General features: G+C 47.1%; 1 protein-coding gene across 2 annotated transcripts in view; it reads right to left on the bottom strand.

Moving 5' to 3' along the window:
• PELI2 (pellino E3 ubiquitin protein ligase family member 2) overlaps positions 1-18,589 on the bottom strand; it is a 49,910-nt gene that overhangs the window by 17,974 nt on the left and 13,347 nt on the right. For both annotated transcript variants that reach the window (XM_040412772.1, XM_040412773.1), the window contains exon 2: positions 4,423-4,552. In XM_040412772.1, the coding sequence (XP_040268706.1) occupies positions 4,423-4,552 (130 nt within the window). The remainder of the gene's footprint in view (positions 1-4,422; positions 4,553-18,589) is intronic.

The raw sequence follows: 18,589 nt of genomic DNA, 5'->3' as shown, positions 1-18,589 counted from the left end.
TGGACTTCTCCAATGTAACGCGTCATCATCTCCATCAAGCTTTAGACACTAAATCTGCATGAGAGCTACTACCGGCCTCGCCATGAGCTGAGCCATCCGAGCGCTGCCCCTCTACACCTTGTAAGGGTGACGGAAGGAAGTGGAACACGTCAGATCTCCTATGGCAATTACCAGGCTGCACCCGGTACATGTGCGGTGCAGCAGTGAGCGATACCCGCGCCCATTAACCCATATGTGATGGCACCCTTACCCCTCAGGTGCCAGTTCTGGTCTACGGATAAGTGGCAACATGTCACCCGATTTCTAAACCAGAGGGGCCAAGGATCACTTATACCCCTGCTAGAGCTCCTCCAAGATTTCCATGCCTGGAGCACTCTGGCTGTACCTTTAAGGCCTCACACACACACAACCGTATGTATTTTGTATGTCCATGTTGCATTCGTGTTGTCCGTTTTTTTTTTTTTTTGCTGTTTTATCTTTTGAAGAAAGCCCACAGATCATCCGTAGGTCTGTTCCGCAAACAGAACATGTCCTATTCTTAGCCGCAGACCCATTAAAGTCAACGCATCAACAAAAAAAACGGATGCAACACGTTTGCGGACTGCAAAATACATACAGTCGCGTGGGGTTGGCCCGCGATCAGCATCTCTCATCTGTCCACAGGTTATAAATGTCAGACCTCCAGGACCCCCAGCAGTCCCAAGAATGGGATGCCCTGTCTGAATGGATCAGTAGTGCGTATGCTGGACCGCTCTTCCAGTCACGGGGACAGACGTAGACAGCACTTTATCAGTCCCATGGAAGTGCCTAGAGCTGGGGGCTGACATGGGCACCACCACTCCATTCAGACTGGGGACTCAGGGACCCCTATTCTCGGGATCACTGCAGTTCCCAGCCCATTGACATATCCTGTGGATAGGTGATAAATGCTGTTCATGGGATAACCCTTTACATGGAGCATCTGAGATCAGCTATGGAAATATCAGAGTTAAGATCGGTGGGGGCCAAAGGATCCTAGTCCCTTTGTGCCCTGGATTATGGGTGTCCCCTTTAAGAACCCAGGGCTGAAGTACGCGGGTTTACACGCAGCCCATATAATAGGGTGTAAGATATAAACACACAACAGGAATTAACCTTAGCTCCAGCCAGTAGGTGCCGATCTGCAGACAATATAGAGCAGCTGTAAACCACCCGGCGAGCGGGACAATGCGCCAGACGTATAGCGCCATTAATATTGGATGAGGAAAATATAGATTTTCTTTTTTTTGTTTTTTTGTTCCTGGCAACTGAATCAGACTTTCCAATAAATTCAATTATGCATAAGCTTCTTGTGACCTCAGAAATGTCTTTTAATGAGAATGTAATGCATGTCCCATCTCCAAGGGGGCGGCCGGCGCTTCCTCACATTCTCCACAGATGTTTGGGTGGAATTCACATGTGCAAGTGTTCAGATCACATTCCTTATATAGCTGGAGACACAACGGGAACAAAATGTTCATGTACAAATCCTGGACAGCAGCAGAACCAAACACAGCGCGGCTCTGCATCATGTCCCGAGCTGCCGTCCAACAACTTTCTCCAAGGCACCGCCCCTTTAAGGAGAGGACTGTCAGCAGTTACAGGAAGAGAAATCTCATTAAAAAAGGGGGACCTGACGCGCACACACACACACACACCAAAAAGAGCTTGGTCCTGTGACTGCTGCAGCCATTCCCCGGCCTCACAGGAGTAGTCGCATCCAAAAGCCTGTGGGGTATAAATGCTCCCTCCACCCCGTGGTAAATTCTGTGAGGGGTTGTGTCCTGTAGGACATTGACCTTCACCTAGACCACTGATGAGATAATCCTCAAAGGCGCAGTAACAGCCACCACCTAGAAGCTTCGTTCACATATCCGTTAGAAGATCCAACCGGATCCTCTACGTACAATAAAGTCCGGTGATCCGGCCGATTTCTGGCTTATACCATTGCGTGCAGTGGTTTTTTGTCCTGCCAATAGCCGGCATTTGCACTGGATCCTGCAGACGGATCTCCAAAATGGAACAATGCCCTTACACGCTTTGATAAAGACGTACGATTTGGCGATTTATCGCTTGCGCAACTATTGAGAAGAACACACGAAACGTGGCCATGAAGTTGTAATGGTAGTCACAGGTCTAGAGGGTTTGGCTGGCAGCCATTGAGTGACTGCATTTACACAGAAGCAACCTGCTCGTCCCATGACTGACTTCATCACACATAAAAATCTGAAAATCACCATTTCGACTACCAAAAGTGACGATCCTGAGTAGTCAAATTTCACACATTAGGCCTCTTTCGCATGTCAGTGAATCGCTCACACATCAGTGGATTTCCATGAACGTTGGTCCGTAGTGATAACGGAGCCGTAATGCACATTATAGTCCACGGGTCCATGAAGACCGCGGACAGAACAGGGATGCCCTCCGTGTTTGGTCCGTGGTTTTCACAGATCGTTGTTAGGAGTTGTTCTGGCCTAGCAGCGTCCATGGAATACAGATGAGACACGGACCAAACCACTGACCATCTTGTCATGGATGTCATCACGGACATGTGAAGGAGGCCTTAGTATGTAAAGGCGCCATAAACATCTGTGTAATCAACAATGAGCCAAATTAAAATGACAGCAATAAATTACCAGGTAAAAACCATAAAAATAAAAAAGCTATGGAGTCACAACATGTAAATCGGGGGTCTCTGAGCTCTGGTGCTCTAGCGGTTGTGAAACTACAACTCTCAGCAGGTAGGCCGTCACCGCATTCTGGGAGTTCAAAATGTCTACACCCTGGGAATGTTAAACAAGTGACAGCATTGAAAATGGTCCTGATAATAGCAGTAGGGTGGCACGATGGCTGGCACGGCCGTCACGTCGCGCTGAGGACACGGTTTACTTTCGGACCATGGTACCATCTGGAAGCAGTTTGAATGTGGATTTCCTTCTTGCCCTTCAGTTTCCTCCCACAGACCAGAAACATATTGGCAGGTTAATTCTGACTACATTATAATGCTTTAGAGTAGATGTCAGCGAGTGAAGCCAGCAACATATGGCGGTCTATTTCACTGGCACTGTTAGGAAGGATAATTCCTGTCTATATCCATGTTGTATTATCTTCTTAGGCACAGCCAGAATCTGAAGGTCATCCATTTCCAGGTTCCTTAAAAAAAAAAAGTCTGGCTCTGATTTTTCTCATGAATAACCATCTCAAGTATAATCTGCAAGGAGGAACCCCGACATGGAGTATAGAGTCCCCCTGAAAAATGCAGACTGAACCGTTGCGACAAAGGAGGCAATCCCTTTGGACAGCAGTGGTGCCATATCTTTACCAACATAACGCAGCACTCTAGGCACTTCAGAGCAGGGGGTTGTCCAGGATTTTGATACTGAAGGCCTGTCCTGTCCGACACCCTGCACCCCCACCGATCAGCTTATACTCTGAAGCGCCAGAACCACACAGCTCCATCCATTGTGTAGTGGAAGGAGCACTGATGGGAGCAACGCTGCAGTTACCAGCTTCATCCACTACACAATGGACAGACCGGTGTAGTTCCGGTGGCGACCTCTGGTGCCAGGGCTACAGGGTAAGACCTAATGGGTGGGGGTGCGGGGTGTCAGACCCCTGCATTCTGATATTAATGACGTATCCTGAGAATAGGCCGTCAATATCAAAATCCTAGAAAACCGTTTTAAAAGGTTTTTCTGAGAAGGGGGGACCTCCATCCACTGATCCTGAGGACAAGGTTATGTTCACATGTAGCAGACACACTGCAGATTTTCTGGATGCAATTCTGTGCTGTAGTATCAGTGAAGTGGAGGGGAATTTCTCATCGGCATGCTGCGGAAAAAATCCAGAGCGTATATTAACCCGTGCTGTGGAGTTTAAAGCCGCGGCAGGTCCCTTTATGCTGCGGATTACAGCCTTTGCAATGCATCATGTAAATTCCAGATCTGCGACAAATCCACATGCAGCGTTTTGCCAGAGTCCTCGCTGTTTTGCATGGAACCTAAGCAAAATCTTTAGTGGACAATCATCCCGTGTGACTGTGTCCCGGAGCGGCCGCAGTGCTGATTTAGTGCTATGTCCCTTTCACGGCAGCACCCCGACCACCCACCGTGCGGTGAACTTCAGATAGGTCCATATTGCACTGTGCAGTAGCTGGATGTGGCCCCTCATCCTCAGGATCAGTGGGGGGGGGGGTCACAGAGGTTTAACCCTCCACTGTTCATGAAGCGAGGGCACATCCCAGCAACATGCCATTACTTTATAAGATGAGAATACCCCTCACAGCAGCAATGCAAAAAATCAAACCCCCGTATACCAACATGACTGAGAACAAAGCCAAAACACCGCACAAATTATCCTGACCTCCTACAGCAAGGAGAAATGCAAGTAAATGGCGTCACCCACCTTAGAGGCCTGTGGAGTGGAGATCACGTGAACGCTGCTGGCTCTGACACCGTTGGATTTAGGCCGCTTATAGAGTGCAAATCTGCTTTTCCTTCTGCCTCGGTCTCCGTTAGGAAGGCAGCCATTGTACCTACAAGAGCAAGGACAAAAAGGGTTAAAGAACAGGACATTGTAATACTGGAATTACAACCCCCTCTATCCTACAGCAAGCAAGGCTTCCCGATGGAGGCGATCGGCTACAACACTCATCATTAGGACGGGCATGTGCTGTATTAACTCCTTCCCTTCAGGAGAAACCAGCAGCAGGATTTTTATCCACATAAGCTGCATCATGTACTTTAATCCAAATCTATCCAGCGACATGGAGATGCAGAAATAGTGAAAAAGGATGGACGCGGTTATCAGAGTCCTCCTTAGGGCTATAGGGATCACCATTGCGGTCTTATGCACACAACCGTATGTATTTTACGGTCCTATCCATGTCGCATCCACATTTGACTTCAATGGGTCCATGGTCTGCATTTTGCGAATAAGTATAGGACATAGTCTATCTTTTTGCAAAACAGACGTATGGACGCGGAAAGCACACTGCACGTGTCCGTTCTGCGAAAAGATAGACTATGTCGACAAAATGCAGATCATGGACCTATTGAAAACAGCGGGTCAGTAAGGCTACTTTCACACAGAGGATCTCAAAACCGGAGGAAAAATGTTTCAGTTTGATTTAATACAAACGGTCGTAAAAGTGAACAAAACGTCTGGAAAGAAAGAAAAAAAATAATAAAAAAAAACACGGATCCGGCACCATTGTTTTTAGTGCCGCATACGGCTTGTTCAGTTTCGCAAACCAGACTCATAACCGCAGTTTGCATCGGGTTGTGTGTCCGGTCACAGAACGCAACAAACCGGAATGGAATGTGCTCTGATGCATGGCGTTCCGGTTTGTTCAGTTTTGTCCCCATTGACAATGAATGGGGACAGAACTGTAGCGTTTTCCTCCGCTATGGAGATCCTCTGCCGGATCTCAAAACTGGAAAGGAAATTGCATATGTGAAAGTAGCCTTAGTATAATGCGGATGGCACAAAGACCGCACTCATATTTTGCGGATCGCAAAACGGATCATATGGTTGTACGCATCAGGTCTAATGCAATTCCTATCATTTAAATGAAAAGCCTATCTCTGGGTCATGTTAGAAAATACCAATTAGCTGTAGTCAAGTAGGTGGGTATGCTGCTGAAAGTGGTCAGGACGTCTCTGCACCCCAATCTCACCTGGTCCCTCAGGACAGGGAACATCATCACAAGCTTGGCCTGAAACTTAGGTGACCTGCCAACTCCATCCCTGATTCTCATGATCGGTGGGGGTCGCAAAGCGTGGCAAGACTTGATAGACTGTAGCTGACCCCCCCCTCTCATCCACATGTACCGCTCCTGTGCAATTGTGTTCATCGCTGATCGGCCCTCGTCCTGCCCGAACATCGCCCAGTCTAATAGGGACCCATTTCTTAAAGGATTTGCAGCACACCCTCTTAATGCTCTCCATGCTTCTACAGCAATAATGAACAATGTAACTGTGAATCCAGCACTGAAGTAGACAGGAAACAGTGACATGGAGAAAGCAATCATTCCCACCATGCCAGTATTCTGGACTGAAAAAGTCACACACCTGTGCACTTTCTCAAGCAGGGACCATGGATGGGACCAACAGGCCCAGCATATTTGTCTTTTACGCCAGTTTTCTGGTATAAAATACGACTGAAATCTAAGCTGGCTCCAGGGTGGCATAGATTTTACTTTAAGTGCACAGACTGCCGGAAGATGTGCCTAATTTATGACAAAGAGCACTTATATACCGGTGTCAACCACTAGTCTATGATAAACTCCTCCACACTATGTCTATGTGCCTTTCTGCAGCTCCTCCCCATTGACTTCTACCAGCAGCAGCTGTGACCTGATCCCTCAGTGGGTTGATATTCCATCTTGTCTGGAGACGGATATCATCAAAGAGAGTGAATGATGAGTGTAGGAGGTATGAAGAGAAAAAGTAGTGTCTGACAAGTGGAGAAAGAGGCAATTTTCTTAAATAAAGACATACTACAAAGTTTGTCGTCTTGGCTTGTGCTACTGATTTAGGTTTGTAGAAATGATGGTGTCCGTTTCAGTTCAATGTCGGAAATTTAGATATAGGAAAGTTGACTATTATAAAGAACTGTATTTCTTGCAGCTCCCGGCCTGATATACCCAGGTGGGAGCTGACAAGACTTGTTTAACTTGAAGACTGAAAAGGACAAGGTACATTAGTCTGGTGCTCCAGAGTTACTGATCCATGACACAGACAGAAGGAGGGATGAAAATGAATGGAAACAGTTTGTCTTTCATGCATGGGGGTTGACGTGGAAGATTTTGAAGTCTAAACACACATTTTGGGAATTCCTCCGCCACACACACACACACTATAAAACAAAGCGTGTTTTGACAAAGGAAGACCTGGAGCCAGAACACAAAAGAGCCATTGATGTGCAGAACGTTTCATCCTCCAGTCAGATCGGGAGTGATCAGACGGGCTGCTCAGAACATGTCAGGAGGAAGACTTCCTCAGGGAGGGTGCCTTCACATGAACAGCTGTTCTATAGAGGAAATGGCCGTTAACCTTTATTCATGTGACCGCAAATAGATCTGCAAACCTCCCCGTCTTTCCACGAAAACCTCCCAAGCAAGTCACATGGGAGCAGATTTCCCATGTGTCCTGGATTTCCCAGTAAAGTCAGATCTCTCCATTTATCGGTTAAAGGCGTTTTCTAGGCTAATAGAAACATATAGAAACATAGAATGTGTCGGCAGATAAGAACCATTTGGCCCATCTAGATGTTGAGAACTTATCCATATACTTATTTTGTTTTTTACACAGTAACATTTTGTCCCTATAGGAGACTTGAACATGTGATCTTCTGAGCACTTGTCCCCTAGACTGCAATAGATTACCATTGCGGTCTATGGGATTTTGAGAGACAGCCTGCAGAGCCGTGCCTCAGGCAGGGCTTTTCTGGAAGTTAGTGATAACAGCCTGGGGGCCTTGTAGAAATTCCCAGGCCTGTCACAGAAACCGATCAGAGCACTAATTTCACCACGGGGTGGGGAGTCCGATCAAAGCCCCCTTCTTCCTCTGCCCAACCCCCGATAACCCCTCAGATGCTGTCAATAGCGACTGCGGTAAGTGACCAGGGATGGCTAAATTGCAGCCGGCTCCCTCCATGTATGGAGCGTGTGAGCTTAACATTGATCAAGTTCATTAGGGGTCGGTTGTGAAACTACAACTCACAGCATGCTTAATTAAGGAGTCCCCAGAACAGCCAACCAAATTTGCATGCTGGGAGTTGAAGTTTCACAAGAGCTGGAGTGCCGGAGGTTGCTGACCCCTGACGTACATGAACAGGATAATGCACTAATCAGACAAATCTGACTGAAATTGCTTGTGCCATAGGTGCCATGTTTTTTTAGCAGCCGCTACCAGTTCTCTCTTGCGATCAGTGGGGTCAATGACGGATCCTAAAGGAGCAGCTGAAGCCGGTAATGTCTTCAGAGTATGCATATGTGAATTTTTTACTTGTATTGGAAGGTGTCGTCCTGCACCCCTCCCCACTCCCAAAAACTCCTACACTGTCCTTTTCCCGTGGCTGATGTATGCAACTGCATAACATCTACAAAGGTCAAGGCTACTCGACTATATGCTTGTAGATTTTCCTTAGAACCATGCACTGAGGATGGGGGCAAGGTGGCACATGGCAGGTGGGGTTCCTACTGTATATCAGATCTTCAAGGTACAACCTAAATATATGGCTCCTGCACAGGGTTGTCAAAAGATCTTAACCCACCACAAAGCTGATAGTGTGTGGAGAACATGTGAATATGGCGAGAGGACCCAAAACTCCATCCCAATGTACTTAGCGAGAGGTAGGGCGACCGTTCAGCTCAAACCTAAAGTCTGACTATACATGGCACAAGTATAATCAACATCCTTGGTCCCATCCATTCTGCTCCTCTTGTTTTCCTTCAAGAGGGTCGCCACCAACTCAGACTTTCCCATGCAGAAGTTGAAGGAACGTCTAAGACATGCCCCCCTTCCTATATCATCGGCACTGTGTCCATTAGAGAGCAATAGGGGCTTGTCTTAGATTTTCCTACATGGGGAAGTCCGAGACGTGGTGGTCATCTTGAAAGGAATTAGTAGACGGAGGACCTGAATGGAGGTAACCAGGTGGGCAGACTATGCGTGTGTCATGTATAGTAAAATTTTAAAAGGGATTTTCTGAGATTTTAAAACTGATGTCCCAAGCTTTCGGAAAAGCCATTTGATCAGATCATTGGGGGTCCACCGGTCTCTAAGCTCCAGAACTACACAGCTCCATTTATTGTGTAGTGCCAACTGCTCCCACTGAACTGAATCAGTTTGTCGCAGGTTCATCTGCCAGCATTTATTTTGCCAACTCTGCCATGAACGCCCTCTATGGATTGTCACAAGAGCTGGAGCCAAAATCTCTTCAGCATGTTTCAGGATAAGTGGCTTAAGCACATGCGAGATCTCCAGTTGGCTCAATGAAGATTAGGCATTCAATGTTAATTACCACACCGGCTCCTGCTTACATCACCGCCTCCCCTTCCCCATTGCCAATCCCTTTATCCTGCCAGGCTTTGTGATATGAACATCTCCTATATACTACTGAAAGGTCCCTTCACACAGGCCAATGATCTGGGGAATTATAGAGAGCGTTCCTAGGGACAATCCTTCCCAATAATTGCCCTGGGTAAAGGTGCCTTTGACCACTCGATAATGGGAAAACGCTCATTCATTGGGTGAAAGCATCACTGGTGTGGACATCTAAACCATCGCTTCTGGCCAGTTGACTGTCCTGTGTAAACTGGGACCTGCTGCCCAGAAACAATGAATGTGTATGGGGACTAGCAGTCCTGTAACGAGAAGGCAATTATTGGGAACGGATGGTTCACATAGACACCAGCGATCATCCAAGGCAGGAAGTGTCTACACATGGGAAGCTCACACTTTTTGTCGTCCGAGTTTACGTCAGGGAGATCTAAATATGAACAAGCTAAAAAGAATAAAACAACAACTAAGAAGAGCTGTAATCGCTTGCTGCAAACTCGCTTCAATCAAGGCAAAAAACAACAACTTTCTATTCTAGTCCTGAAAATCATATGTAATTTTAAGTACAAAGAAGATCGTGCGGAGCGCAACCACCGGGGAAAACAAGAAGCCAATTGTCTAACAATTCAGGTTATTTCATCGAGATCAAAGCAACAAATGTTGGCGGAGGCAGAAGGGGTCTTGGAAGAGAAAGCGAGAATTAGCAATGTTTGTGCTCTCATTACAATGGTATTTATTAGGCCCCTCGTCGTCTTCCTCCCACTTATGCGAGTGCCTGCGCCATCTGATAAGACCTGCTCCTGTCACACTCATCAGCAGTGTGCGCAGTGATGAGGCTGAGGTCCGCACTTGGGGACGCTTGGGCTACTCGCTTGCCCACCGGACCCCATTGACGGGAACTGGCGGGCATCTGACCAGCTGTATTCAGGCATTTACGCCGAGGAGCAATCCGGATCCCCACTTGGTCGAACAGTGTAATAGGCCACCTGTCAGATAATCCATCGGTGTAATAAAGGGCCTGTCTTTCATAACGTCTAGGAGGAATAATAGAGAAATGGCACAAACATAGAAACATAGAATGTGTCGGCAGATAAGAACCATTTGGCCCATCCAGTCATAAGAATAGATGCGTCAGAATGGTTATTAAATGGGGAATACAAGTAGTATTAGAGGCGAGAGGTCCTCTTTAGCCATCATGCACATGAACGTGCAATTTGCGATCTCCAATGCGCGGGCACCATCCGTGCGTTTGTCGCAGACCCATTCAACTTGAGTGGGTCTGTGATCCTTCCATGTTCAAATGAATGGGTTCGCATCCGTGATACGGTGTGTACATGGTCGGTGCCCGTATATTGCGGACCCCCCGTTTGTGGGTCACAATACGGGGACGGCCATGTGCATGAGGCCTTAAAGGGGTTGTCTGAGGATTTTTTCCCCCCCAAATTTAGAAACAGGAACATTACCCAGCCTTTAAAACTTCCTGCTGCTGCTGCTGCTCTGGTCCTGTAGCAATCACAAGCTATATGTTGTTCACGTGATCGCTGCACTCGACGGTTACATGTGCGTGAACAGCACATGACTGCTGAGGACAGTGATGGGTAAACACGCAAGGAAAGAAAAATAAATAATGCTTGTTTGCTTGTCGGCAGCACCCTGCCCCATGTTATCAGGGGAGGGGGGACCTGCTGAAAACCAAACTGTAGGTAGATGAACACGCAGTCACCCGCATACACTGCAATGACTTCTGCATATAAATGCAGGTAACGAGCGCCGACATCAGCACGCGTTACCGGGCAGAATACCTGTCCGTGTAAAAGGACTCAAACACAGGTTTGCGACAGCTTGCACTAGACGTTGACCAAAGCTGTTGTGAAACGGCGTATCCTTGTGACATACTGATTTATGGGACACGTATGTAAACTGACTGAGACAATACAGATTGCTGAAGTCCTGCCACAGTCACACCCTTATGTACAGTACACCGCTTGTGCAACCAGTCCCCGGTGAAGTCACTATCTGATCGGATTTTTCCTCTTTACTTCCGTGGTACAGTAACTCAATGCAGCAACAGTAGGGTGGTAGCCATACGGGCAACATTTTCTGCCGCGATTCAACGGCAAAATCCGCCTGTGTTTCACACGGATCTGCCGGGTTCCTGCCGCGGATTACACCCTATTCATTGCAAAGGGTGAAAATCGACAGCATGAATTGAGACGCTGCAGGTTTAAATCTGCACCGCAGGTCATGAACACAACCGTATCCGATTTGCAGTCTGCAAAATCGGACCCATTGTTTTCAACGGATGATCCTCCGTGTGCTTTCTGCATCCGTATCTCCATTCCGCAAAAATATAGACTATGGGGGAGATTTTAGCCACTTTTCTGGCGCAAACAAAATAAAAAAAGCAAACTGCACGTTTGTGAGTTTTGAAGAAAAAAAAATATTCGCAAGTGGCGTTTTTCTACGTCGCCCTTGCCACTTTTCTGAAAGGGCAGGAAGAGGACGTAGCCAGCTGCTTATGCCAGTTTTCTGGTGCAAATGAAGGCAGAAATCTACAGCAGCTCTGATTTCTGTTTAGGCGCACGGACTGCAGGAGGGTGCGCCAAATTTATGATGAGATTAGGCGCACATCCTCAGGCAGTGCTGGTCTTGATAAATCTCCCACTATGCCCTCCAATGCGGTCCTCCAGAAAACAACGGGGCAAGACCGGATCCGCGATTTGTGGACTGCAAAACGGATATGGTCGTGTGCATGGGAACTTTTTTCTGCAGTGTACGGATAAGATTTTGTCCAATCCCATCTGCATTCCGGTACAGTAATGTGAACACTCAATGCATCTGCATACACATATCTTCATAATATGGACGTTTCCTGCATGCAAGTTTTCTTCAGACTCTTATCCTAAAACTTCAGCGCTTCCAGATGCGGGCAGAGAAACCACGACGGGTCTCGTGATACACATCAGTGCTGCAGGCCAAAAACAACATTTAGCCAAAAAACGTCAAAAGATGTCCGATTCCAGCCCAACGACTAAGGAGCATAAAGAATAATCTCAGTTTCATCACAACACCCCGAAAACGGCAAACCATACGTCCCCAATTCTGAAGCCGCAACAGAAAGGGAAAAAAATAAAGTTAATCAAGATGTAAAGAAGCCAAGAGCTCGGTATCAGCCGGGAGCCGGTAATGGCTATTTGAGAAGGGGAAGTAATGTGAAACATCCCACATCTCCCGGCCGCTTTCAACAAGTCGTTCGTCAAGCTGTAAAGCAGGTGCACTAACCGCATTAGGAGAATTTCATGGTGGTTAAAGACCAAAACAGATTTGCACCCGAGCACTTAAGACGAGTCATTGGATTACCAAGAAGATTACGTTTAAAGTGGTGAAGCCCAATCATAAAACCTATGGGCACACCTGCCAGAGGCCCTCACATACGGTGTATGGCACATTCAGGTCCTACAGTGATCCACTGCAACTGGCTAAAAGCCTCGCAACGTGCTACCTGATGGTTAGAGCACATGGCTGACCGACGGGGACGAGGTGTCACAAAAAGTGACGGAGAGCTAGAGCGCAGCGATGGAAATCTCTCTCTCTCCATATATGTTATAGGCGAGCCGCACATTCACCTTAGCAGAAGTAATGCTGGTGGAGAACAAAAGGATCGGGCATGGTGAAATCCAGCAACCAGATCCTATGCAAACTACACCGTCAACCAATGCTGCCGAAAGGACAGCAGAGGTAAAAACCTCATAGTCCCTCCCAACCAGGAAAAATAATAATAATAATATGCTTGTCATGATCAACTAATAAAACTCACAACTAGCTTTAAAAGGGGTTGTAAAAGAAGGGGGGGGGGAGGGGGAAGATTACCTACCTGCTTCCCATTGCTGTCTCCCAAGTCGTTCTCCTCCAAGCCTGCGATGATCCGCTGGGCTCCCCCAACATCAGGTATGACATCACCACGGCGGAGACTGGATCCCCTTGAATCGTGGGACCATTTGTAATGAGGTAAGGGGAGCCGGGCACCGCTGCAGCCAGTGATTGGCTGTGGTGATGTCAAACCGGATGTTTACGGCGAGGGAGCCCAACAGAGCATCGCAGGCCTGGAGGAGCAACCCATCTGGGATATTGATGGCATATGGCTAAGTGGTACCTGCTTCTGTCTGCAGAACAGGACCCCAGAAGGGAACAGGGAGCAGCCGTGCATACACAGCTTTTAACAATATGTGAATATACCCTCACGTTCCATCACTTCCTCTGTAAAAAAAAAAAAAAAGTCGCAATGAATGTGACAGGGCATGTCTATGACATGATTGCCCCGCAACTGTAAGATATTAGAGAGAAAAAATAAAAAAGGATGCTACTTTCCTCCACAAACAGCTCCACTCTTGCCCACAGGCCAAGTCTGGTACTGCAGCTCAGCCCGGTTCAAGTCAATGGGATTGAGCTGCAATTCTAGACGCTGCTGCAGATTCTCTCTCCCCCCCCCCCCCCCCCACCTTCCAATTTCACAGAACCCCTTTAAAGTCGAGGCGTCGCTATCAAACCCATCAGGCAGCTACGGTAGGTTCCAATCCTATACATTACGCTCTGCACACGCATCTGTAGAGCCCTCGCTGTAACAATATCCGCCTAGATGAAGTGATGCGGTTCTGTGCGATATTCATAGCGAGCGCTCGCAGGAGTTTCTGGTTGTCCTGACATGACTATTTCTAATCAAAACCTTTGTTTCCATAGAAACGCAGAATTTAGCTGCAGATCGGGAACTGCTTGGCCCAACTAGTCTACCCCTTCTCCAACCTGCATTTCAAGAACCTGAGAATTCAGATTTCACTACTATTTTGGTTTGAACAAGAAGACGTCCCTGACGGATGGAAGGAAGTGAGCAACACTGGGCGGGAAAAAGGCGCTAAAAGATGCATCAATGTACGGCGTTATATCGGAAGGTCAGAAAACTTAAAGGGGTTGTCCCACCATTAAAGGCTGTATTAATATAATTCAGAAGAACTAGTTACTTTACTTTGTTACTATGTTGTCTTTACTTCACTACAATGATGTTTAATCGGAATATTAATGTGCACGTCCAGCTAATGAGGTGGTCACACATGCTCATTCCCATCCTTTACCTGCCACCAACCCTCTGATCTGCCATCTATATGAGAAATGAATGGGGGAGATCTCTGGATCCACGTGAGGTACTGGGCTGGTTCTAGCCTTGTTGTAAATAGATTTCCATGCACTAAATGATGTCTAATATTCATTTCTTTACATCAACCAGGACATAGCCCTTTATAAAGGATAATGAAAGGGGGACACTAGGAGCAAGCAAAGTTGACAAATTAAAAGTACAGCAGCCAATCAGATTTCCTTTTTAAATTTTCCTAAGAAAAATCTGAGCTGCAGTTTGGTTTCCAGCAGACCATTACCAAACTACAGAAAGTCCTACAGGGGTTGTCCAGGAACTATGGCAGCATTCTCCCAGAAGCATTACTAAACTGTGGCAAAGTTAACAAAATGTCTCTAAAAATGTAGCGAGTATGAGGGGGCTGAAAGAGACCCTGGGCCATCAGGTTCTAAGTGGAAAAAGTGCAACGTCCATATTAGGTTTAAAGGGATTGTGCAGCAAATTTGTATTGATTACCTATCCTCAGAATAGGTCATCACTATCTAATCAGCGGGGGGCCCACTCCCGTGACCTCCACCAATCAGCTGTTTGAAGAGGCGGTGACAACGAGAATTCAAGCTCACCAGTCACGTACCGTTCAGCCAGTCGTTACCCTTCATTGACCGCGTCAAACTCCTGTCATGAGACGTTCCTAGATGCACCCGGCCAGCTTAATCATATTTCTTTTATCCTTTAAAGCTAGTTTCACATTAGCGGCAGGCTGTTCCGGCAGGTGAACAGCCTGTTGGACCCGTCCTGCCGCTAGTTCACGTGTGCCCCCGGGTTGCTGCTCTGTCTCCATTGACTATAATGGGGGCGGAATTCCGATGGCAGCGCAGGGCGAGAGGCAGTCGGACTAAAAGTACTGCATGTCGTCCATTTAGTCCGGCGGCCTCTCGCCGTGCGCTGCTGCCGGAACTCCGCCCCCATTATAGTCAATGGGGATGGAGGGGCAAGTCCGGGGGCACACAAACGAGCAGCAGAACGGATCCGACAGGCTGTTCACCTGCTGGACTCCCCTGCCGCTAGTGTGAAAGTACCCTAGACATCTGGGACGTGTTTATGAAACATGATAGGGACAAGAGTCAGGAACGGAGAATCAGTCGTCATCAGGACCGGCTCCTTTAATATCACAACATGTAGAATGTTATAACAGTGGTAGACTAGTCAATGCAGCCGCACAGCGTCCAGTGAAAGTGATGAAGTCAAAGTCTCCCAACCTCTGCCAACCCCAACAATAAGGAGGCCATGTACGTTTGCCGACTCTCCACCAAGAACTGGACAGATTAGTGGGGTGACCTGCCATCACCACGAACTAGAAATCCCTTTACTTAATAGCAGTGCTCACTTAAAGGGGTTGTCCGGGATCGGGGACATTGTTGTAGGTGTACAACAGTCCCCTAAATATTACATTCATGCCTGTCCTACCTTTAACAGATATTCCTGATGCCCCTTTTGCAATTCACAAAATCTCAGCCGGAAGTGCCGTTCTTCTAAGAGTCAGTGACGTACCGGGTCCCTATCTGCGGAGCGAAGCCTCTTCTTCTGCTTCTCAAGGAGCCCGGTGACGTCACCGTCAGCCAAGGTAATTATTCAGAGCGCATGGATGGGCGGTAGCTAGGCGGCAACAAACCGTGCCCCTCTGGTCGCTTTATTATCAGTGAAGGAGGCAGAGTTTAGGGGCGTAACTAAGGGGGAGGCATATGTGCGGCAGGAGGAGCAGACAGACACCAGAAACCACGCGATGCTGCTCTGCGCTGGGACCCAGAAGGCAGTGCGGCAGGAAGTTACCGCACACAGATGTCAACAATCAGTGGGGGACTGTCAGAGCACTGCGGATGTCGAAAAATACATAAAAACATCGGGGGGGGGGGGTGGGGGAGGTAGGGGGCGACACCTTGAACCAGCTATTAATAGTGAGAGGGTTCATTGACAAGAAGCCGATCACAAAGTGTCCCCCTTCTGCAGCCAACAACCACAGACTAATCTGTGGAGAACCCCGGCAGAAAGTGTTCAATTTCCCTGCAGTGCCACCACAGGGGAAATTAAGCATTACATAATGCACATTTACCTAATGAGCTGTCCGGGTAATGCAGGGCAGATCCTCCGGAGTGAGAGACTATGGGGATCCTGAACATAATAATAGGAAGGATCTCAAATGCCTTAAAGGGTTTATCCATCATTGTTTTAACTACATCAATGCAAAAAAAAACAAAAAAACTCTGCTCTCCCGTGTAACTTTTCATCTCTTTTTTACCGATTTTCTCTTACCTTTCTGTGGGTGGGCAGCAGCTCATTAATACCCTGCAGTCTGCTCTTTTCAACCCCTTCCCTGCATAGAAGATAGTCCTTCAATCACAGCCCCAGATATTCCAGTAATACATGACACTGTAGTGATGCAATACAACTAGAGAGAAAGCTATAGATTTCTAGGAATTCAGAATTAGGCACGAATGACTGGGCAGCTTCACTGTGAGATCAGGACATCAGTGCTGAGGGGAAGAGAAGAGCGAAGCTACTGGGCATGTCCGCCCACCACTGAATGCAAGAGATGGTGGACAGGAGAAACAGCAGGGGGCGCTGCCAGAGAGGAAAATGTCAAAAACAAAACAATATTTTCAATGTACGTATATTGCGCCAGTTTTTTTTTTTTTTTTTTAAATGCTCTATTCCCACCAATTATGAAAATGGAGCAGCAGGTCCTATGCTGGAAATAGCAAAGCACGGTCACAGAGAATCAATGAAGTCATTTATACGGGGACCCCAGCAGTCGGACCCCTACTGATCATAACATTTCTAAATTAGATCTAAATGTATACGTTCACCCATAGCAGTGGTTTAACCTACATAACAGAAAATCATGAGCAAGAACATCCTAAATCATTGCTTTCTGCTTCACAGCAAAGGGAAACTGATAATCTTATAAAAAAAAAAATAAAAAAAAATTTATATATATATATTTTATATTTTTTTGTTTATTTACTGCAGAGGACGGAGTGACGACGAGGCCTGGTGTCTCAGACGCGTTCATCCAGATGTAAAGCCCGGCAAACTGACCCGCTACTGAACTCTCATGTGTCAGCAGAACGGGGCGCATAAAGGGAGATGAGCGGAGGGGGCGAACACGGGAGCACGCTGACCTCCAGGCTGCCTGCAGATGTCTGACAATCTGGGTTTCCGAGGCTGATCTGGTAAATTCTGGTCCTTGCGATGGAAGCACAGATGGGACCTGAAAGCTTCGTGGATACAAAGAGACAGAAGGGGCCAAAAGCCAATATTTAAATCCACCGACACATTGTTTGCTTTAGAATGACACATGGGGGGGGGGGGGGGGGGGGGGGATATAAATCACCGAAACGAGACTGTACACAGCCTTTACTGGCACTGTTTTTTGCAGGGTTAACTGTAATTTTTTTGTGACACCACGTTGGGGTGCATATAATTTATTACATTTTGTTACCTTTTTTGGGTGGTAATGGGAAAAAAACCGATTCTGCCATTGTTTTTTGAACTTTAAATTTATGATGTTCACTGTGCGGCATTACTAGTGTGTTACGGGTATTCTGTGGCTCAGTACGGTTATGGCGATACCAAAGAAGTATAGCTGTATGTGTTTTTTACTAATCTCTCGTCTTGTTATGTGTTCCAAGAGCCAGAGCTCCTTCATTTTGCGCTGTTGTAGCCGCTTGATATGAGGGAGTGTTTTTTTTCTTTTTTTTATAGTTCTCATTGGTACATTTATTATAGACAGGCTGTCTATTTGGATGCGTCTGTTGCACACTCTAAAAGACCTACATCCATGTTAGGTCCTGGCTGCCATGGCACTGCATCGGCAAACAGACTGCGTTCTCAAAAAGCCGATGGTGGCAGAGCATTGCCTAGATACTGCAGTCGCTATTTACAGCGGCATCTAGGAAGTTAAGCGGCCAGGATTGGAGTTAACTCTGATCCCAACCATTACAGAAGAGCCCAGTTTCAGTCAGTGCTGGGGCCCCGCAGTGATCAGGAGCGCTGTGTTCGTGCAGCCTGTGAGCTCTGTTCAGCTCCTGCTCCAATGAAGATACAACGTTCTGGACCAAAGAAAGTCTCGTGTAGAACCCCTGCCTGTACAGGTGTTATTTCGACCTCTGACTCTCAGAATGTTCTGTCTTTGGCCGTCAGGTCCTGCTGGAGAACCTAAGGTAGAACACTGGCTTTGCAGAATACAATGCTTTGTGTCTGGGACCGACCAGATAATGGGGGAAACATGAATGAAAAAGAAAGACATTATGAATGTTGCCAGCAAATTGCAATGAAGGACCAGATGGCTTTTACCAGTTGGGGGTGTGTCCCTGCAGTCGGA

The sequence above is a fragment of the Bufo bufo genome, chromosome 11 (genome assembly GCF_905171765.1).
Source record: "Bufo bufo chromosome 11, aBufBuf1.1, whole genome shotgun sequence".
Taxonomy (NCBI): domain Eukaryota; kingdom Metazoa; phylum Chordata; class Amphibia; order Anura; family Bufonidae; genus Bufo; species Bufo bufo.
Note: the sequence above shows the minus strand (reverse complement) of the source record. Positions and strands in the feature narration are given on the sequence as shown.